The 22,117-nt window shown below is 50.7% G+C and overlaps 2 protein-coding genes across 2 annotated transcripts in view; one reads left to right on the top strand and one right to left on the bottom strand.

Annotated features, from left to right (window-relative positions):
• Window positions 1-1,218: 1,218 nt before the first annotated feature.
• On the bottom strand, window positions 1,219-5,761 carry MRPL45 (mitochondrial ribosomal protein L45). The gene is made up of 8 exons (XM_061366455.1): window positions 5,673-5,761; window positions 5,265-5,457; window positions 4,682-4,799; window positions 3,803-3,901; window positions 3,287-3,335; window positions 2,666-2,815; window positions 2,412-2,585; window positions 1,219-1,925 (listed from the first exon to the last, which is right to left on the bottom strand). Exons 1-8 carry the CDS (start codon window positions 5,715-5,717, stop codon window positions 1,866-1,868), a joined length of 888 nt encoding a protein of 295 aa, XP_061222439.1. The 5' UTR covers window positions 5,718-5,761; the 3' UTR covers window positions 1,219-1,865.
• A 4,109-nt stretch (window positions 5,762-9,870) lies between these two features.
• NPEPPS (aminopeptidase puromycin sensitive) overlaps window positions 9,871-22,117 on the top strand; it is a 32,898-nt gene continuing 20,651 nt past the window's right edge. Inside the window, exons 1-2 of the mRNA XM_061366454.1 lie at window positions 9,871-10,175; window positions 18,344-18,428. Coding sequence (XP_061222438.1) covers window positions 10,053-10,175; window positions 18,344-18,428 — 208 coding nt within the window. The 5' untranslated portion in view covers window positions 9,871-10,052. The remainder of the gene's footprint in view (window positions 10,176-18,343; window positions 18,429-22,117) is intronic.

Here is a 22,117-nt window from a genome sequence, read left to right as displayed (position 1 = left end):
GAATATGTTAAAATACATAGGGAAAAGTCAAACCAGGGCAGGAAGATGATGTAGCAGGGGAGGAAACCAGCTTCCCCAGTGAAGGTTTTGGCTCTCTCTCTGAATCCACACAAGGCTCAGGGCTCGTCCTGCTGTTCCCTTGTCTTTTGATTGCACTCTCCTTAGAAAGGGATGCTGGTGTCATGTGCTGTCTGTGGTCTTCAGCACTGAGTGTTCCATGCTCATCCGATGGTGTAAGTGTACATACAGAAAATAAAACATGTTATCTACAGAGCACACACTTTAGTGGCTGATTTATGGCATGTGGGAAGGATTCTGAACATGCTCAAGAAAGAGGTACAGCAGAAAGTGGCGAGGCTGGAAAGGAAACCCAGAAACACAAGTAGGTGAGTTGCAGAGGTCTGAATAATAGCAAAGCTGATGGGGAGCCCCACATTGCCAGACTGGAAGGAAAGGCCTTTCTCCCTGGAAAAACACAGCTACTCCACCAGAAAACTCACTCTTCTCACCCAGAGCCAAAGAACCTGGTCTGTAGGTCCTGGTTGAGGAGCCACATCCATACCTGCTCATGAGCTGCCCAGACACCAACCAGGGTTTATTTTAGCTCCCATATGCTGGAGCACTGAATCCCTCCTTGGCTCATGAAGGAAGTGTAGGCAGAAGGCTCAGTATAGGAGGTTCCTTCAGGAAAGGCAGATTGTGACACCCCTCCCTCTGACTTCCCAAAAAGATGACAGGGATTCCATTGCTGGCTCCTCTCCTCACAGAGCATAGGGATGATACTCTGCCCTTTCAAAAGGACACAGAAACACTGAACAACTCTGCAAGCATTCAGGAGCCATAACTCTTTCAAACAGCACACTCTGTACAAGAAGGAGGAAACAATGCTCTTAACTCACAAGCTCTGGAAAATGGCAGAGTTAAAAAGCAAGACAAGGCTGAAAAAGAAAATGCTTTGTTATCCGATAACCAGTGAGTATTTTGCTCTGTGACTGGAAGTAAATGGAACTCACCTGAGCAAGGCAGAGCAAGGACAGATTAGCAGACTCACTGCCTTGCTCTCAGCCATGGAAAAAGGAAACCTGTGGGTACACATTTTCCCAACCCACTCAGCCTGCAAAAACCAGGGCCCTGATGGGAATGTCATCGTGTCCACAGGATGGTGCCACCCCACTGTTGAATTCAGGAGCAAAACCTCATCAACAAAGAGAAATGCTCTTTCAAGAAGGCAAAAGATTTTATTAAGTTATCAGTGCTGTGCTGCAGCCCCTCTGGGAAGCTGGGCCCTTCACAAGCATTCACTCAGCAAGAGTCCAACTGCAGCACCCACCCAGGAGAACATGATTTCAAGTGTGCTTGCCTATTCTTTCCTGTTTTCTGTCTGGGAATCACTATAGAGAGGATGGGAAAAGAGAGTGCTGACACCTCCTACAAGTTCGTATGAAAGGCCAGCAGGTCTATGACACTTCCCATGGCAGAGGCAAATATCCCATGTCTGAATAGAGTGCTGCTGCCAAGGGCTCCTCTCACAGGGCAAGCTCAGGACAGGGTTAGCCTCGAGAGCACTCCTGAAGAGAACAGACTTCTTGTCTTCACAAAAACACAGAGAGGGTTAAGCTGCAGCACACTAAGTCTACCTGGAAGGAGTAAAGCTCTTCTCAGAGCTCACCTGAATCCCCTTGCCAAGCCCCTCTTGTTCTTTAAAGACAAATTCTTAGCGAGCAGAGTCCATTCTGAAGCTGCTTTGTTTGACTGCTCACTGGAAAGGCACAGCCATATCCAAGCTGTTACCTCCACAGCCACTCTCCACTTATTCCCTAAAGGGCTGCTTGCACAGGCTGTCTCTGTACAAGCTCTGGAGCTTCCTACTTCATTTCTTCATACTCTTGTGAGGGATCCAAGGTTGGGCCAGGAATCAGCACCGTCTGAAAAAGCAAGGAGCAAAATCAGCATGACACAGAGCAGCTCGAACTGCTGCGATCAGAATTCTTCATGTTATAGTGCATGGAAAAGGGTGAGCAGCAATGCAAAGGCCTCGCACACAGAAGATGACCAGATCGCAGTAGCATGGGGGAAGGACACTGGGAATGGGATGATATGCGTCTATGACAGGACAGTTCTCACCTCCTTCCCCTCTAGGACCTGCTTTTAGTTAACACAGGAAGACTGAGCGCCTGCATGCCTTTGCCAGGCTGTGTGCAGGGAGCAGTAACCCCCTAAACCATTACATACATGACAAATGCCCTCAGCCTCCTATTAGAGCTTCCAGGTGCTAGAGGGTGATAATACCACATTAATACACAGGTCTGCTTGCAGATTAATCCACCACCTTCCTGTCACAGGAAACTCAGCTTTGGTTTTGTCCAGAATTATCCAGGGCCCACACTAGTGCCTTTTCCTGGTGGCATTACCTTCACAATGGGGTCCTTTGGAGGAGCCCAATTGGGAACGATCTTGCCATGCATCCTCCACGTGCCGTACGGGTTCGCCAAGTACCTCTCAAACACAACATACTCCAGAACGTCCTTGGGCACCTGCTCCCCACCATACATCAGCCTCCCAAAGCGGTCATAGATGGCCAGAATCTGTCAAATGAGCCAAGTTATGCTGGGCTGGCAGGAGGTTGGAGTCAGCTGGGGAACACAAGGAGCACAAGGGGATGTACCTGCCGCGTGTGCATCCTCACTGTCACCTGCCCATACAGGTTGCCTCGGTTCACAACGCTCTCACATCGGATGTGAACCACCCTTGGGGGCTCCAGTGACTCCACAAACTTCCACCGGATGGTTCTGTACCTGTTCCCACGGACCATCTCCTGTAAGGAAAAATAAATAAGCACCAACTTAATGAGGATGGGAATTGAATCATAGAATCATAGCCTGGCTTGGGTTGGAAGCGACCTTAAAGCGAGTTCCAAACCGTTGCCATGGGCAGGGACACCTTCCACTGGAGCAGCTTGCTCCAAGCCCCTGTGTCCAACCTGGCCTTGAGCACTGCCAGGGATGGGGCAGCCACATCTCTGGGCACCCTGTGCCAGCGCCTCAGCACCCTCAAAGTAAAGAATTTCTTCCTTCTATCTAACCTAAATCTGTTTTAAGTCTGATCTCCACTGCTGAAGTTCGAAATAACAAGCACAGTACTATATACAATGAAGCATTTATTCATTAGCTCATAATGTGCTTTCCCTCTCAGCTCTGTCTCTACTGTATCCAGAACAAAATGAGACAGATGGTCAGGTTTAAAGCCTTAAAGTCCATGGACAAGCTGCATCCACAGGAACACTTACCGGGTAGCAGCGCTCTGTCACCAGGGAGTGAAGTTTCTGCTTGTTAAAACTGCAAGTGAAACACACCCAGTTACTTGAATACGCTTATTGTGAAGAGGCTTACTCAGCTTCCTGCTTCCCAGAAGACTCAGTCTACTGGCAAAACAGAAAAGGCAAACTCCTCAGCTGCCAACTCAGCACAAAGTGAGGATCCATCATCACTTCATACCCCAACAACTCCCTGCAGCGTGATCCTGGACAGCACCAAGCATGCACTCAGCTGCCGGTGACACTCGAGGTGCAACAGCTCATCTCTCCTGCAGGGCAGGTGATTTCCTGCAACCTGCTTTTCCTTATCAGAATGAGCGGGTCCTGCCCAAATTCCCAACACTCTCCTCCTCACGGAGATGAGGGCAGGGAAAGATATGGTACTTGTTGCAGAGGAGGTACAAGGATTAGAAAGACAAGGACGAAAAGCAGAGTATATCAGCAAACAGCAGCAGGTTCTACCTAACTGCATCAGAGAAGGGGTCTTACTTTGCCAGGTAATTGTGAGCTTCAATAAATATCTCCTGTGCCTTCTCTGGGAAGGTTTTAGTGCTGAAATCCAGATCATGATCTTTTATCTTCCACAGACTGAAAAGATAAGAAAAGCTTTACTGTAAGGAAAGAACAACTTGGAATGGTCGTGCATGTTTCAGATGATGACAATGCTCTTAATTCAGGTCAAGCCCAGCTTCTACCAGGGAACAACTGAGAACTGGAGACTCCCCACTAAGCCATAACCTCTGGGTGCTTGTAAAACACACACAGGGCTGCAAACCCAAAGGATCCTCAAGAAAGTTGGGGCTGTTCAGCCTGGAGAAGAGAAGCTGTGTGAAGACCTCATAGCAGCCTTACAGTATCTGAAGGGGGCCTATAGGGATGCTGGGGAGGGACTCTTCATTAGGGACTGTAGTGATAGAACAAGGGGTAACAGGTTAAAACTGAAACAGGGGAAGTTTAGATTGGATCTAAGGAGGAAATTCTTTCCTGTTAGGGTGGTGAGGCACTGGAATGGGTTGCCCAGGGAGGTTGTGAATGCTCCATCCCTGGCAGTGTTCAAGGCCAGGTTGGACAGAGCCTTGGGTGCCATGGTTTAGTGTGACGTGTCCCTGCCCATGGCAGGGGGGTTGGAACTGGATGATCTTAAGGTATTTTCCAACCCTAATCATTCTATGATTCTATGAATATGAGTTCACATGATACATGAGGACAGGAGCCTTGTGTTCATTCTCACACCAGGGACTCCTGGTTAAGTGGTACCACAGCAACAATGGAAGAAGAGGGTAGAGAACAACCCCCACCATCTAACCCTGCAAGACAAACCCAAGCAAAACATCTGCACCACAGACTCATTACAAAGGAGGCACGTACGCGAGCTGGGAGGCAGCAGTCTGCTTCAGCTTCTGCATCTTCTGCATCACCCCATCTTTGGATAGGGACGTCAGGCGGGCATCACCCTCAGGAGGGACATAGGGGTCTATAATATCAGCTGTAGGAGAGAAGAAAGGTCAGGAGGAAGGTGGAAAACAGGAAAATGAAGAAAACAAAGGGGCAGCACCCTCGCTACTGGGAGCTGGAGCTGGGATTCCACCCTGATAACATTAGTAATATGAAATATGAGCATGCAGAGTTTTTAGTCTAAGCTTGTCAGCAGTGAAGGATGCCTGCTCTGCCCTTCTCTTCCATACAACATAGGCGGGTAAGGCACGTCCAGCAGCAAGGAACGTGACCTTCCTTCCTACTCCTCATCCCTAGGGATGAAGGGCCAACAGCCTGGCACACTTCTGAGGTGAAAGGCAGGGGCCACCCCATCACCAGGAGCCAGTGTGCACAGTTCAGTCTATTGCAAGCACTGTCACCACAGTCACACTGCTCAGACTCATTGCTCCACGCTGTGAGCACAGGAGGATGCTGTGCATTAGCTAAGGGGAAACCAAAGCAGAGGTTCTGCCACCTGTGGAAGCCATGTAGAACGTCCGCTCCATGCGGTCCTCCGGAATTCTTGCCACCAAAGCCCGCAGTCTCTTCTCCTTCTCCTTAGGGCTCAGCTCCCTGGCCCATTCGGGCACAGAATGGTTCTTCTTCTTCGTTCGCACAGGGACGACGAGACCGGCCGGAGCCGCAGCACGGAGCACGGACCCCGCAGCCTTGAGAGACACCACAGAACCGCGGGGTGAGTGCAGGGGCCCAGAAACACCCCCCGCACCGCCATTTATTCCGCCTGGAGCCCGCCCTGTCCCACGGCCCTGCACATACCCTTGTACCTAACGCTTCACATCCCTTCTCCCGCGGGGCCTCACCCTCCCCACTGCCACTGCCCATGCCCATTCCCATTCCCGAGGTCCCCCCCAACTCAGCGCACCCTTAGGCCCAGCCAGCCTAGACCCGCCTTCATGGCGGCCGCCATCTTTCCGCCGCGTAGCACGCCGGGACGTAGGCGTGGCCAAGTGGGCGTGGCCAATAGGAGGCCGCGCACGGGGCGGGGCGGGGCCTGCGGGAGCCCGCGCTGCGGCGGCGAGTGGAAAATTCCATCGGCTGCGGGGGGGGGCGGGGGAGGCTCCGCCCATGAGCGCAGCGCAGGGGGGGGGAACCCTGAGTTGGGGGGGGGTCCTGCCTCGTGCTCCCGGTGCACAGGGATAGGGGGTGCGGGGAGAATGGGACCCCCGTTGCGGGGAGAGTGGGAGATGCGGGACCCCGCACCGCAGGATGCAGCAGCTCCTGCTGCATGGTCCCCCATGGGATGCTGCACCCTGCGGCGGGGGGGGGGATGCAGCACCGACAGCGTCAATCAAACCCAGCTTCTCCCAACGCCCCTTCCCTTGGAATTGCAGCTTGGGGCCACCCCGGTGTGCTCAGCACCCGTCCCCAACAGCAACACGCAGCTCTGGTCCATGGCGCAGCCCCAAAGGCGCCGCATCCCGGGGGTGTGAGCCCCGCGGGGCCCGCACAGCCTGGCCCCGCTCCCAGTTGGCGTTCGGGAATGTTGATCTTGGCTCCCCGGGAAGCGTTGCTCCATCGGACAGCTGGTTAATGTGTAGTGACGGCTGCTGCGCTGTGCCCGAGACCGTTGACCCCGGCCCACGTTGTTATCTGTGCCGGCGGGAGCGGCCCTGCAGGGCGAAACGGGGGGCACCGGGGGGGGGGGGGGGGTGCACTGAGCACCGCAGGGTGTGGGGATCGCATCTGCATCCCTGCAGCGGCTCCCAAAGGCTGGCATGATGCTTGTAGGGGTTCAAATACAGGAGAGGGGCAATGCTCCCCCCGTTCCCAAGCAGGAAAACCGGGGCCAGTTTCTCCTTTGGAAAACAGGGATCAAGCCATGGGATTGTGGATCCTGTTCCAGAGCAGCCAGGGCTGAGTCAACCGGCCCCAGTGCTTTCCCACACCTCCGGATTTGTGGGGCTGGATTTTTCCAGCCCATCCGGCTTTCCCAGCTGCAGAGCTGCCCTGTGATGCCATCTCAGCCGGTTTTACCACCCTGAGCAGCCATTCCAGGGCTCTGGAACCCCCTTGGGGCCACGTCCTTGCTGCAGGCATTGCTGGGGAACACAACCCAGGAGCATCCCTACCTGCTGTGGTCCGGACTAGGGCAGCAGGCAGGGATGCTCCCAACAGATTTGGCCTCTGGAGGTGCCGCTTAATGGTGCCCCCCAGCCCATGTATGAGCTTCCTGTTGCAAAACCACCGTGCAGGGATTCACCCCATCGGAGGTCAGGACCAGGGCTGGGATTTGGAGCATCAGCAGAAGATGCTGATGCATTTCCCTCCATCCTTGTGCAACTCGCCCCAGGCACAACAGGAGGGTGACGGTCAGACCCGCACGCATGAGGGGAGGAAGCCGTGCACAATCCCTCCCAACCCAGGCCCCAGGAGCCACTTTGCAGCTTCCAGGCTGTTGTCCCCATAGTCCCAAATACCAGAGATTCCTGCCCTAAGCCTCCGGCCCAGACCTGCAAGGCAGGATTAGCCGGTGCCCTCCGGCTGCTCCCACTCTCAGCAGGGACAACACAAAAGAAAAGCCTCTCTTGGGATCTTTTCCTTTTCTTCCCCTTTTCCCCCCTTGTTTTCCTGCACTGACAGCGGTTGGTGGCTGCAGAGCCTCTGGGATAATTACAGCTCCTGGCTTCCACCCCATCCATTTGTCCCAGGCACTCCCTTCCCCAGTCTGGCGCTGCAGGAGAACCCGGTTTGGTTGGGACACGGCGGAGGAGGCGGCTTCCCCCCAGCTCTCTCAGTGGAGGTTCTCTCTTTCTTCCTTTCTTTCTTTCCGCATCCTTGCTGACAGCAGCATCCGTCATCCAACAATACCCCCTGCATGGACCAGCAGCCACAGATGGCACCCGGAGCCCTGCGGCCACCAACCGAGCCCTCTCGCTGTCCCCAGGGCAACCAGGGCACCCAGTGACCTGTGTGGCCATCGGGGACAGGAATTAAAGCTCAGAGGAGACAATCCCCGCGGTGCCCGGCAGCTCTGCTCCAGGAATAGGTTTATCCTGCCCCTGACCTTGTGCCTGCCCAGCCCCAGACGTGGCTTTGCCCAGGCAGGGTCAGTGGTGGCCATGAGCTGTGCTAGGGCATTGGAAACAGAGGCAAGGTGGGAGGAGAGGGGCTTTTACCTCCAGGAAGGTCTCTTAGCATGGCTGTGGTGTTGCCTGGGCATCTCCCCACCGGCCTCAGTGCATCCACACCACATCCAGGTTGAGTCCTTCTCCATCCAGACCAACCCAAACCATGGGATCCCCACTGAAGCCCTCCCCTCACTGCGGCAGAGATGGGGCTTTCTCCCCATCACCCCATTGGCATCACAGCCTGAGGCTGTACCACCACCAAAACTCTCCCCAGCACCACATCCACGCTCTGCCCACATCCCTTGGGGCTCTGCACCGCACCAGGGTGCTGGGAGGGGATGGTGGCAGCTTCCCAACCCCGCTGCTGCAATTCCAGCTGTTTCCTTGTCTCCCTTCCCCTCCTCGGGGCTCTGCAGCACAATGCAGCCCTGATGAAACCCCAGATGAACCCGGGTCCCTTGGTTTCCCTAACGACGTGCTGAGAGCTGTCTGTACTTTCCCCATGCGCCCCACTTTGTGCCACCAGCAGATCCCTCTCGCTCCGCAGTAACTGGCATTTTGCACAGCGAGCACTGCTTTAGGCAAAGAGAAATCCTTTTGGGGATTGGGATGGGGGAAAGAAAAGGAGGAATTGCATTTCTAGTGGTGGAAAGTAATTGATGGTTTCCTGCTGCTGCTTCCGTCTTAAAAGGAGGGAGGTTGTGGCACCCACAAAGACGCAGCATTGTTCTTCTTGGGGTGCTGAGACTTAAATCGGGTCTGGGTGTGGGCAAAGCCACCAGCGCAGGCTCCCCTCTTCCAAAGGAATTCCATTTTCCACCTCTTTTTTTTCTTTCCCCCATATAAAGCCTTTATTAAGAATCTTTTAAACTTCCTGCTGGTGTTTGTCAGGAACCCAAAGAGGCATCCAACATCACCCGCTTGGGCCGTTTATTACCCTGTAACCGCTGCATTGTGTACGGAGCTTTTGAAGAGGGATTCCTCACATAGCATCCTCCACCAGCCCCAGCGATGCTCTGCCACCCTGTAGACCCCGAGGGGGGAGCCCCGAAGGGCTGCGGTACCCAAGGGCGGCTGCTTGGCCATGGGAAACAGCGCCTCAGCATCCTCACAGGGAAGAGCTTCTGCCTAAGAGCTCAGCTCAGTCTCCCCTCGGGCAGGTTCAAGCCATTCCCCTTGCCCTGTCCCTACATCCCTTGTCCCAAGCCCCTCTCCAGGTTTCCCGCAGCCCCTTTAGGCACTGGAGCTGCCCTAAGGTCTCCCCTTCAGGAGCCTTCTCTTCTCCAGCCGCACAAAGTCTGAGGTTTAAGCCGATCCCATGATTTCCTGGCGCTGGACGTTGCTGACAGTTGCACCCCCCTCGCTCCATGAGCGGAGCTGCCTTATCCGCACCCGGCAGCACCCAGGCAGAACGGGACCGGTGTCCTCTATGGGGCAAGCGCTGCACGATGGGGTGATGAGCATCCCCCCCCTCCGCCACAGGGTGCATCTTCCAGCACCATCTGGCCCCGGGGGCACCATGCACGACCCACTGGTACCACCGTACCAGGAGCCCCGTTAACGGGATGCGCCGTTCCAAGACCCCCGGGGCAGCTGCACAAGGAGCTCCCGGTAACGAACCGTTCCGCACCTCCTAGTGCCTGTCCCTACAGAACGGGAACGGCAATGGAACGGGAAAGGGAACGGCAGCGCAACGGGATCGCAACCGGCGCGCTGCGCATGCGCACTACCCCTTACACCGCTTACGCAACGCGCTCGCTCTGTACGTGCGCGGCCGCGTGGCGCCGCCGCGCGCGCGCGCACGCGCTGTTCCTTCCACCTCCTTCCTCTTCCCCCCCCCCCCCACTCCACCTCTCTCCCTCCCTCCCGGCCGCCTCGTGCCGGGAGCGCGCGCGCGCGCCCCCGCCCCTCCCTCCTCCTCCTCCTCCTCCCTTCTCCTCCTCCTCCTCCTCCCGCCGCTCCGCCGCCGCCGCCCGTTCCCGGTCCCGCTGTACCGGTGCGGGGCCGCCACCGCTTCCCGTTCCCGGTCCCGCTGTGCCGGTGCGGGGCCGCCGCGTCCCCGGCAGGAAGCTTCCCCGCTCCGCCGCTCCCCGCCGCCCCGCCGCGGGAGGGCGCAGCCCCGTAACCCTCCCTTTCCCCCCCTTCCCCTCCCCTTCCCCCGGTCTTCCCCCGCCATGCCGGAGAAGCGTCCCTTCGAGCGGCTGCCCGCCGACGTGTCCCCCCTCAACTATGGACTCTGCCTCAAGCCCGACCTCATCGACTTCACCTTCGAGGGCAAGCTGGAGGCCGCCGTGCAGGTAGGGCCGCGCTCCGGCCCCTCCTCATCCTCCGCCGCCGCTGAGGGGACCCATGCCCTCAGCCCGCCTCTCTCGCCGCCGGGCCCGGCTCTCCGTTCGCTCCTTCCCTCCCTCCCACCGCCAAGGCCCGATCTCCCCATTCCCCATTCCCCTCCTCACCGCCGGGCCCTTAGGGCTCCCCTCCCGCTCCCATCAGGGCCCGGCCCTCGGCGCGACGGAGCCGGCCGGGCAGGTGCAGAGAGGCCGCTTGGGGGCCCCCCCCCCGGCGGTGCCCGCCCTCCCGGTCCATTCAGCCCGTACATACCCACGTACCCGGGGTATGTGGCCCGGGGCCTGGCGCGGGGGCCCCGCCCTGCCCCCGGCAACACCGGGAGCGGCCTGGAAAGCGCTGGGGGCCTCCCCCCGTCGCGGCCCCCCCCCCCCCCCCGTTCCTCTTGCCCCTGTGTGTGTTAGGATGGACATGGAGCGTTGGGAATGCTGTGCCGCGCTGCTATCCCCGGCTGCACCCCGGGCCTGTTGCCGGCCTCCAGAGCGCTGCTTTTATCCCCCTCCAGCCGTTCCGATGGCTCGGGATTTTGCTGGAAAGGCGAACAAGCGCCCATGCGGTTAAACCGGCGCTCCCCCCCCCATCGGTGTGGTACCGTAAGCTGGTAGGCCTCGGTGTCGTGGAAAGCTGGAGTGAGAGGCTCGGTGAGCAGTGGGAAGGGTGTGCAAGCCGAAAGGCACCCGCTCTGCTGCCTTGTCTGAAAGGCAAAGGCTTCCCCGTGTCTCAAAGCCGGGATGTTTGATGGGAGCCCTGGAGTCTCACAGTCATTCCCAGGCTGCTCTGCCAAGGTTTCCTCAATCTCCTTGCATGCCTTGTGCAATGGTTTGAAATAGATGCAGAACGGGGAGAGAGAGCTGTTCCTTAAAACAGGATGAGTGTGTTGAGGGCTCCCGAAGGCTTGAGGGAGATGATGCTGAGATGCACACAACAGTTAAAGCCTTGGTTTCAAATGAGGCAATAAAACTGCTGAACCTGAAGCACAGGTAACAGAGGGAGCCGGTGCCTGCAAGTGGGTGATGGTGAACCTTGTGACTCTTGGGACCTGGAGGGAAGATGGCCAGGGATGAGTAAGTTTGTGTCATGTGGAAGGAGCACTGAAAGTGTGCATGCCTATGGCAGAGCTCAAGTGCTCAGAGGCCTTTCAGTGTGATGGTGCAGCTTGAGACATTCCCAATCTCTTCCCTCTTAATCCTAGCCACCTATTCCTGTCCTCACACCCAAGTTGCTGCTCCTCAGGCCTCTTACAGCTGTGGGGCTGTGCTGTAAATGGGATCACTGAAATCATCCAGGTTAAAAATAACCCCGGGGGGGGGGGGTGGGAGGGGAGTAGTGGCTTTTTAAGCCAGCCTTGCTGTTGAGGAGAGCATGGTATTGAACAGCAGCCTTGGAAACTTCAGCTGAACCCAGGAATAACGAGGGTTTGGAGGCTTCTGATGGAGACGGTGGTTGGTTTTGCTGGGGTTTTTGTAGCCCTGGTGAGGTCTTTGTCGTGCTGTTTGCTGTGCAGGGGATTGCTCAATGAATTCCTAGAGCATTGGATACCACCTGACAATGCGAAATCCTGGACTTCCCTACCAGCTGAGGGCATGTGTTAAGGGAGAGCAGTGATCTGTCAGCTTCGAGGTTGTAAAAAGCCCTCGTGTTCACATCGCGGTGAGCTCACCTGGTGTTCCCACGGGACAGGGAATTAACAGAAGTTGAGGGTGAGGCTTTGAGAACGTATCTGGAGTACATATCTTTAGTTTTAAATACCTTTTAACAGTTGTAGGCTGAATAATCATGAAGCCACATCCCAGCTGCATGCAAGCAGGCACAGGAGAGGTGCAGGAAGGTGGATGGGATGGGTGTTCACATGCTTGTCTTGTGTTAGAAACTCAGAGAAGTTTGTGGCTGTGGGTGTCCAAAGCACAATAAAGGCACGTTCCAGAAAATTAAAGGGTGGAGAGAAGAATAAGCAGCTCACCTGCAGTGCTGCGTGGACAGGATGCTTTTTTGGACAAGGGGAATGGCTTCCTTAAGAATAGATAGACATTTATTAGGTTTTTATTCCTGAATCTAGAAAATAACTCATTTGTGTGCTGTTGATTCAGTTTTGAACCCCTTGGCCGTTACTACTAGCAGCTTGCAATGAGGTGGAGTGTTGCTCATCCGAGGTGTTCTGTTTGCAGCATGCTGGAGAGCTCTGGCATACATTGTGCAGTCATTGAGGGGAAGGTGCTTTTATGTTAAGGCACAAACTTTGAATGTTCTAGATTTTGGGGAGGGAAATACATAGACTGCCTCTTGAAGAGCCAGGTAGCCAGTCAAGCATAGTTCTTAGTCCCTCTGCTCCATTCCAGCACAATAATGGCTGGACAAACAACAACCCCCATTAAGTTCTTAAACCAGTGATGCTTTCTTACCTGTGGGGCCAGTACTGAAACTTTGACACCAGAATAAATCCTGTTCAATCACAAAACAAGGAAACGATTTCACTATGTGCCTCAATAGTCTGTGTTTGCTTTGGGGTCTTTTTGTGTCTCTAGTAGCAGAGTGGCATTAGGAAAGGCTGTGATATTTAGTCAAGGTATTACCAGGGAACACTTGGTCAGTCAGTTTGCATTTCTCACTCAGAGCTGTTAAATAGGATTTGGCAGCCCTCCGTGTGGAATTTTAGTCAGTCTCTCGACTTGAGCACCAAGCCCTAAAGAAATGTTAAATAACTTTCCAGCCTTGGCTTTGGGGCAGTGCATTTGTGTTGGCTTTTGTACGTAGAAAGAACTTAACACAACATTTTGTCTTTATGCCGCTATAATAAATGTTACACTTAACATGGCTCCTTCAATTAAGCTTCAGAGGATAAAGCCTTTTATGGTTCAAAAGATAAGGCTGTTGCTTCTGTGTCAGTGGTGACCAGGTTCATTTCAAAGCCTAAAAGAGAAATGATACATGGTAGAGGTTTATTGGGGCACTTCTAGTTTTCAGGTTAAGGAATGGGCCCTCTGGGCAGTGTTTGTGGGTTCTTGATAAAGGAATGATACTAAAATCTGCCCCTTGATCTGATTGCCATCAGCTTTTGAAGCTGTGTTGGTGAAGTACCTGAAGTTTTGTCTGGTTCTCTGAAGTTTTGTCTGGTAACTTGAGATGTTTAAATATTATCATAGGATAATGATAATAAATAATGTCATGTGATTTAAATAAGGGTCATATGAATATTTCTGCAGCCTGGAGAGTTGTGTAACAATTATATAAACTGTCAGTATTATAATTGCCATTTGCCACAGTTAAATCTTCCCAAATCCTTAACTGAACTGTTTCACAAGGAACCCTGATCGCAGCCAGGGCACACTGAGGCTGGGGGAGAAGCAGACATCGCGTGGTGGCAGCAGATCTGGAGCTGAAAGAGTCCCCTACTCTCAATCCTGTGCTCACTCTGTCAGTTAGATCCCCTTTAGCATTTTAAGCTGTTGATTTGTTGGGCGTGTGGGGCTGTTCCTGAATGAGCACAATTCAGTTCTCTCTTATTTTTGGGTGGAAATAGTTCATCTGCTTTATTCATCTGCTCGCTTGAGGTATCATTATTCTAACCCTGATTCTCAGGCTCTGGTTATCAGTGCAGTGCACTCGTATTACTCAGCGCCTAGGCCAAGTTTTTTTCCATTCTGCTTCTGACTCTTGGGAGGCTGAACCAAGGGCTGGAACAAAGAGGGGATGTGCAGCACAAGTCACCAGCACCAGCAACATCTGGCTCCCAAAGTTCAACCCTTGTTTTAAGCTTCTACATGCGAGTTCTTAACGCTGTCCTGGCTCCAAAGATGACCTGTCTGGTGCAGAGCTCCAGGAAGGTGCATGCTTATCCTCTAACTTCCTGGTATTTCCCTGTGTATAAACCACCTTCTTTAGAGAGTGTTGTGTGGTGATTCATTTCTTTCATTGGAAATGGCAGTGAGGTGTTCCTTGGTTGCAAAGCAACCCGTCTCTAAAGAATTTACAACCTGAGGTGGATGGCGCTCTTCAGTATCTTTTGCAGTCCCTTTAATATGTCTTAAGGATACTGTTATATTTAGCAATGTTTAACCTGTATCTGTTGCTTTTTATAGGTTAATTATGCAGTATCTGCTAGACTAAAGACTGTGTAGTCTTCTGATCCTGCTGCATGCCAGATAAAGATTTATTGTGATGCTCTTCTATGTAAACCTTGGAAAAAATAAGCTGTAATGGGTGTAGTATTTGTGCTCAGTATCTCTTAGGAGGGGAGAAATTGTGTTATCCAGCATTGTAACTTACATTTCCAGCCTGTGAAATTAGATCTGAATCTGAGTGTTGGAGTCTAGAGCTTCAAAATCAGGACCTCAGGGCTGCACGTACCCTGATGACACAAGCTTCCAACCAGGAATGCCTTTGCTCCCCTTCAAAAGGCCCCTTTCAGCTCTGTCATTCAGAAGGTGAAATGATTGCATTGACTGTAGTTACAGAGGGGTGTACATGCCTGTGTGTATTTGACACTCCTGATGTATGTAGTTTGATGCTCTTTGGAATAAAGTGAGTTTTTCCAGTGGTGGCATTGGTAATTTACTACTTTACTGTAATTTGCTTGAGGTGCAGATTAATGAAACTCTTCATTCATTTTCTCATTGAAGTTCTGAGTTCTCAAGAAGAACCTACAGCACAACTGTGGTAACATTAAGTGTCTGTTCTTAGGTAGTAAAGTGCTAAAACCATACATACTTGTTGTAATGCTACATTTAGAAAAGGACTTTGAAGCCCAGTGACAAGACCATAGTTACCTAGTCTTATAACTGGCTCTTGGGAATTAGCTTTGACTATAGATGATATCTTTTGGTGCCCCTCAGCCTGTATTTCAGGTGGGCTGGCATTCTACTGAAGCCATTCAAATTCTCCTGTGAAATGCCCTAAAAAGCTTTTTCCATCAAGTCCTTTCCTGCTCTGATAACTGGGGAAAATCAAAAGCTTCACAACACCTTTGTGGAGCCAGATAATTCGCCTTTGCAGCTCTTCTTCCATCCAGTGATGTTATCTTGGAAAACTTCTTGGGGAACTTCAGCCATTGTCTCCTATTAGGTGAGATTTTCCTTCCCAGAGCAGAGGTGTGGATGTGCAGGAGGTTGGGAAGTGTCTTAACACCAGGTTACCACCACAGTTAAACATCTGGAAGGGCTGCAGTTTCTGTGCAGGGCAGACCTGCTTGAGGTGTCTGTGCCTGGCTGCTCTCAACAGGTATTTTAATGTTAGTTTCATCAAAACCAACAGCTTTTAAGTGTTGAAACACTCCTTCCATCCAGACATTGGTTTTAGTTCATCTGCTGCTTTTAGCCTTCTGGCAAAGCTACGTTCATTGTGGGCATTTGGTGCTTGTTCTTGCCTTGATTAGCCTTTTCTTACTGAAGAGTAAATGGATTCTGTTGCAGAGCAAGGTGAAGCAGGGTGACAGTCTGCATATACACACCTTTGTAATTGATTATACCTGATGCAGCGAGATGCTTTTTACCTTTAAATATGATTGAATTCATGAAAAGCAGTGCACGAGCAGAGTTATCTCTCTTGCCAAGCATAGTACTAGTAGAAATGGCCAAGCAGTTTCAAGGTACCACTTAGAGCAAAACACATTGATTCATCTTCATGGTGTCTGGTGTCTGTAAGCATTAGGGCATGGGTTCTTGTGGGATGAGTGGTTGGAAGTGTGCTGGGCAGTTTATAGCTTTGTTTTGTGTCTGTATTTCATGGGTTTTAGTGGATCAGAGGGAGGGGGCTTTTGCAGCCTTTGTGCCAACATGACATCTCTGCTTTCCCCACTGAATTCAGTGAGTGTTCTGCACAGTGCACTGTCAGCAGTCACATCTGCACACTGGATTATGCTCTTGGTCTTGGGGAGTTGGAGGGTAAACACTTTATAGGCTGTTGGTTCACTTGGCCCCTTTAAATGTTCTCTGCTGGCTTGATGCTTGTAGGAGGTAAGGAAAAACCCCTGAAAATAGGCAGTTGCCTTTCTAAGGCACCTCTGAAGCTGTCTCTGCTTAAACCTAAACTTATTTTGCAGGCAGAGCACTGCATTAAAAGCTCTGCTGTCCTCAGAAGAGGTTGTTTTTTAAAGATGGAGCCTATTGTTCATCCCAGCATTGTCTGCAATTTGGACCACTCTTGATGCATCTTGAATTCTTCATGCAGAGAGATTTGGATTTGTAGATTGAATAAAGGTCCCTCTTAGACACTTAGAAAAAGCTTTTCTCAGTCTGATTTTTTGTGTGTGTGTGTTTTAGAAGACCTTGAAAAACCCCAAACCCTCATGTAGTGATGAAAAGTGCTGGGCTGTGATCTGAGGCTCTGGAAAGTGTTGTAATCCTTCAGTTGCATGCGCACCAGGCTTGTAAATCTGTGCTAGAAGCATCAAACCTAACCTGTGGAGCTTCTGGTGGTACACTTGCTGGTTTTGTGCATTGCAAGGATGGTGGTTGTAGAATCAGGATAAGTTTATCAGGTGACATTGTTCTGGTTTCATTACCATGAAGGGGCAACGTGGAGCTCTTGTGCTCCATACGATGCACTGCAGCGTGGCTGACAGGCAGGGGTTGGAAGGAGTCACTAAGAGTTAGGCTTGTCAAAAAGTCTAAGCCCTTACATAGGATGTGTTATACACAGCTCTGGTCATAGGAAAAAGCTAGAGACAAGCTGGGGACTGGGGTTAGAAAGAATCTTTGGAGTTAGGTTTGTCTTGTGTCAGCCATGTGGCAGGTTGGCTTTCTCTGGAGTACCTGGTGTTACCCCTTTATTTAACCCAATGGACCCTTCTTGTGATGTGGGTTCACTTGTTAAGGTGTACATTTAAATTTCTTAAGCCTCTCTTACCCCTGACTACACTTGAATTTGGTTTTTATGTACAGAATGACAGAGGAGCCATTCCTTCAGTGGGCCTGGGTACAACGGCTTAGGACTGAATCTCTGCTTCTGTGTAGTAGTCCCCTTGTGTAAATACCAGCCCCTTTACATCAGAGTGGTAAGGTCAGCTGCAACTCTGACCCTTCAGCTTCTTATTTTGGCTGTACTTATAATAAATGCAGTTCCATTTGGCTGATGAGTGGTGACTTGGTGTGCATGGGCAGAGCACTTTGCTACAGGGGAGCTCTGCATTTGATGGAACCAGTTCCCACCACAGGGCGGTCTGGCTGGTTTCTGCTGTGTGTAAACATGGGTAACTGGTATCAGTAGTGCATTTTAAGGTTATAATGGTGAAAAAACCACAACAGGGGTAGAAATCCTTAGGCTGAGGAACTTACTATCTGGGGCAGGAAGCAATTCCTGTGTTAAACTCTAGTTGGCTGTTGTGGAAATCCTCTCTATTGTAGAGGTGTTGCCTACTGCTAGAAATTGTATCCTGGACTAACGGAGTTCCCAGTTCAGTCCAATGTGATGATTCTGGTGGTTTCAGCCATAAGTTTCTAAGTAATTCCTAGTTTAATTCCCAAATATTTTACCCCATCGTAATTAATTGATATTTCATTTGAATTCCTCTGTATTCAAGCTCTTGCATCCAAATAGAAAGCTGGCGCAGTGAGACAGTTTATTACTACGCTGGGAGCTGGCCACTTGTTAAATAAAGCAAAGCTTGCCTAGCCAAGAGCTGGCAGAAGGAAAGCTTTCAGGAAGATGGAAAGGCACATTTCTTGGCAGATGTTTTTCAACCAAAGAAGTTCTTTCATTGGAGTGAGTTGAGCACACGGTACCCAAGGTTGTATTTCTGAGCAGCTCCCAAAGATGTAAGTTTGGGTTCAGAAGCTTTGGTTGTAGTCATCTCTGAAAGGATGCTTGAGGCTTTCTATCTATTTTTATTGGTCTTGGATTCCCAGCCATGTACAAGGCCCCTATTGTCGAGCTCTCATACCAATTTTTAACAGGCAGTCTGTTCCCTTAATTTCCAGCCTTGATAAGTAGGTCTGGATGGCTTGAACAGGATTCAAGTGCGCATGTTCTGCCACAAGGGAGAGCAGGCAGTGGAATATCTCTTTCTTTACCGCTCTTAAACACTGAGTTTGATTTCACTTGATGGCAGACGGGGTTGGGGTTAAAGGGAGGTGGGAATGCCTACCCAAGGCAGCACCATTTGATGCTCATTACATTTCTCTTCCAGGTGAAAAATGCAACCAACCAAATTGTGATGAACTGCGCAGACATTGACATTATCACAGCTTCCTATGCACCAGAAGGAGATGAAGGTAGGATTCCTCTGTTGCTGGAGCTTTTACCTGTTAATCCATTTCATTTCTGATGTGAGATGCTGCTGCCAACAGTTAACAACTGTGATTGCAACATAATGTAAGAGTTTGATAAGCTAAACTACCCCTGGAAGCACAAAATTTGTTATCTAACCTTCATTCTCTTGTCATCACTACCCTTTACATCATGTTTAAATACATTACCTTGAGCTTCCATGACATCTACTTCCTGCATCGTGGTGCCTGAGTGTTGCAGGCTAAAGGATGTTTGACTGTTCCGACATTACTATTTATCTTTATCATGGATAGCTGTGTAGGAAAATGGTCTGTACTGATGGACTTTGCAATATTGACAAAATCTGTGACAAGGGTTTAGATAAGGAATGCATCAATAATAGCCTGAAGCAGGAATTACTCATTGGGAAGGGTTTGAAAAAGTACAGAAGACACTTTATTGACACCTAGCAAGATGTTGCAAGGGTAAGGCAACATGGGAAAAGGAGAGGGGCTTTTGACAAGGGCCTGTAGGGACAGAACAAGGGGAATGGCTTTAACCTTCCAGAAGGGAGATTGAGATGAGCTCTTAGGCACAAGAGCTTAAGCAGGGTCACAGGGAAAACCCCTGTGAGGCCAGGTTGGATGTGGCTTGGAGCAGCCTGCTCTAGTGGAAGGTTTCCCTTCCAATGGCAGGGGGTTGGAACTGGATGAGCTTTAAGGTCCCTTCCAGCCCAAATCAGGCTGGGATTCTATGACTATTCCATGATCCTATGGCTAATAGATTTGTATGTGGCAAGTAGAATGTCTACAACGAGTCATTGCATTTAAATTGGTTTGAATGATTTTTAACAGAGTATTAAAGAAACCAGAGGGCTTCTTAAATACAATTGAGACCACGGGCAGTGCTTAGGTGGATGGGGAGCTCTGTCCTAAGGAAGTAGCTTTGGATGGGTGTGTTGTGGAAAAGTAGAGCTCACAGCAGGAAGTGCAGTCGCAGGGAGGGAGAGTGGCAGGCAAGGCTGTTACCAAAGAGCTTGGAGCCTGGCCACTGGCCTTCGATAGTGAAAGAACAGAGCAGTGCTTCCTGTGTGCTCCATTCCGGCTCGGGGTTGTCCCCTGGTGCTCCATTCCTGCTTGCCTTTCATTAGTGAGCTTCAGTTGATTGGGTGCCCCCGGGTTGCTAAGTGCTCCTGGAGCTATTTTGTACACTGAGTAATGAGGTGATAACAAGAGTGGTAGTAATAGCAGCGTGTGTGTGGAGTCTGCTCCTCCTACCACCCTGCTGTAGGCCCAAACCACCTATTTTGTCATTGAGAAAATGAAAATGAATGGAAAAGGTACCTAGGAATAAAGGCTTTTTCCAGTCAAACCAGGAAAAATACATAAAATAGAGAGGATCTGTATTTTAATGTGCTGTATTGGTTATTTTCACAGCTGATTTCCCTCTCGTAGGGATCTGTTTTTCTCTTCTTTTAGCAGCATATACTTGTCACTTCAGAGTATTAATAGTAGAGCGTAATGGAGACCTAAACCCAAGCACACTGCAAGTGAGTCTGTGGCTTAAATTCCTCCCTTCTGCTTTCTCAGACAGCCTTGAATGTGGTACCTGGGACACAAAGGAACACGAGTGCAGCTCGTTGTTGTATCCTCAGTACTCGAGGTGCAGCTTTGTTGCATGTTTACTGTAGTGATCCTCGGGCTTCATGGGGTTAAAGCATATATTTCAGTTTGGTAAAGTGCCAGCTGGTGTAATGGCTTTGGAAGGAAAATTGCATGGAATTGGCAGGCTGTTTGCTGGCACCTGTTGATACAGATCCAGTCAGACTTAGTAACGCTCCTATTGTGAGCAGCTTTTGGATGGGGATTGTATAACTGATCTCAAAACCAGAGTCTGAAATACAGCCTAGTGAACCAACAGGAGTATCAGCCACATCCTTTGGATTGAGTTACCTAGGTGAGCCTCATACCAAGGGGAGAGAATGTTTGAAAATGAGGGAGAAGTTAGGGATATTTTCCCCTTTAAAGGCTGGAGTGAGGAATTGTATCCTCGTAGTTCTGTACCTTGGTGGGGAAGTTTCTCTCCCATTTGCTTGCAAACATGAGTCAAAAGGTAATCGGCTGCTTATCTTCCTTCAAGTGTGGCTCTGTTCCTAGTAGTAGCTGTGTGAAAGAGATCTTCTTGTCCAGGAGGTCCCTTTCCCTTGTTTGTGCAGGTGAGCTGGTGACTTTGGTGCAGAACAGTTGATTCTTTCCCTTGTAATTCTTGGTAGTCTCGAGTGCACTGTGACTTGTACAACAGGAACCTTGGCTACAACTGTGGGCCGTGTTTTCCCTCCCATCCTATTCACTTTTAAAGGTGGGTACAGCAGAGGGTAGAACTGAGATTTGAATTTGCAACTTTAATGCAGATTTGCAGGGAAATCAGATTATTGCCCAATATTTGATGGGAAGCTGAGGGAGCTTTAAAATCAAAGTCAAAAATGGTGCTGCATAATCCACAATTGAGTGATAGTGAATCCTAAACTGGGAGAGATGGGTTGTGCAATGCTTCAGAGTTGAAAAATCCTGTTTCATCACAAAACGAGTGTAGTGATTGGAACTGGAAGTTGTGGATTTGCTGTTTGTGCCAGGTATGCTGTAATGGAACAAAGCTACTCAAAAGACTTGAGTTTTCCATTGCTGAAGTCATGAGCAGCTCCTCCCACTCCTCAGAACGAGCAATTGGGTTTGTTCTTTCCAGAGGCTGCTCTTTAGCATCTGTAGTCACATATCTATAGTGCAGCCTTAGCGCTTAGGTGTGCACGTGCTGTGCTGCCTCTGTCCAAATGATTGACTTTGCTCAGCTGAATGAAGACCTGAAAAGTCATTCTGGAGCTAGCTGGTTCTTCAGTTTAATGTTAGGGGATTGAGTTTCCTGTGCAGTAGTTGGAGTGTCCTATAAACCTCTCTTTTAAGGGGCTGTGAAATTGTGATGGAGTCATAATCAGTGAACTGCACTGTCTTCAGCTTGGAAAGCTTTTCTGATGCAGTGGGATCTAAAGCAGCTTCTTCAGTTTAGAGATGCTTGGAGGGTGGTAGTTGGCAGTTTCTCATGGAAAATGAGAAGCAACCATAGTGATGTTTGCTTAGCAGGAGTCATCAAGTGAATTTTGATTTGTACTTCAACCTTTCAAAGGTTTTAAGGCCAGAACTCATTGTTTTAGGGTTTAGGACATGCTTGGGTGCTAGTGCTAGGCGCTGTGGCTGATCTCTAGTGCCTATGGAAAGCTGAGCAGTGTGTCCCAAGTGTATCTAAGCGATGCTTTCCCCTAGCCTGGGAGCACAACCACAGCACCATGAGCATCACACAGCCTGAAATCGCTCTGCTGTGAAGGGGCAGCAATGCTTGTCCTCACTCCTTCCCATCTGCTGGCGTTCATGGTTGCACTGCAGAGCATCCCTGTGGGTCAGGAAACTGCACTGGCTAAAAACTGCCTCTGCAAAGGGAAAAAAGAAAGGGCAGCTTGGAGACACATCACCTCCTGACCCCGATGATTGCATGTGGATGCCAGTGGAAGGAAGGGAATGGGAACATGCAGCTGGGGCCAGGTGGGAAAAATGAGGCTATTGTCTCTGCCCTTGGCAAACTAGATTTGTTTAAGCCAGTTGTGCAACCTTTCATTGTAAAAAAGCTCATCTTCATCCTCTCTTCT

Source organism: Neopsephotus bourkii, unplaced genomic scaffold, assembly GCF_033783945.1.
Source record: "Neopsephotus bourkii isolate Nb327-2 ecotype Australia unplaced genomic scaffold, CSIRO-AGI_Nbou_v1 NB_1346, whole genome shotgun sequence".
Classification (NCBI taxonomy): Eukaryota; Metazoa; Chordata; class Aves; order Psittaciformes; family Psittacidae; genus Neopsephotus; species Neopsephotus bourkii.
The sequence above is the reverse complement of the archived record's forward strand: the minus strand, read 5'-3'. Positions and strand labels throughout refer to the sequence as shown.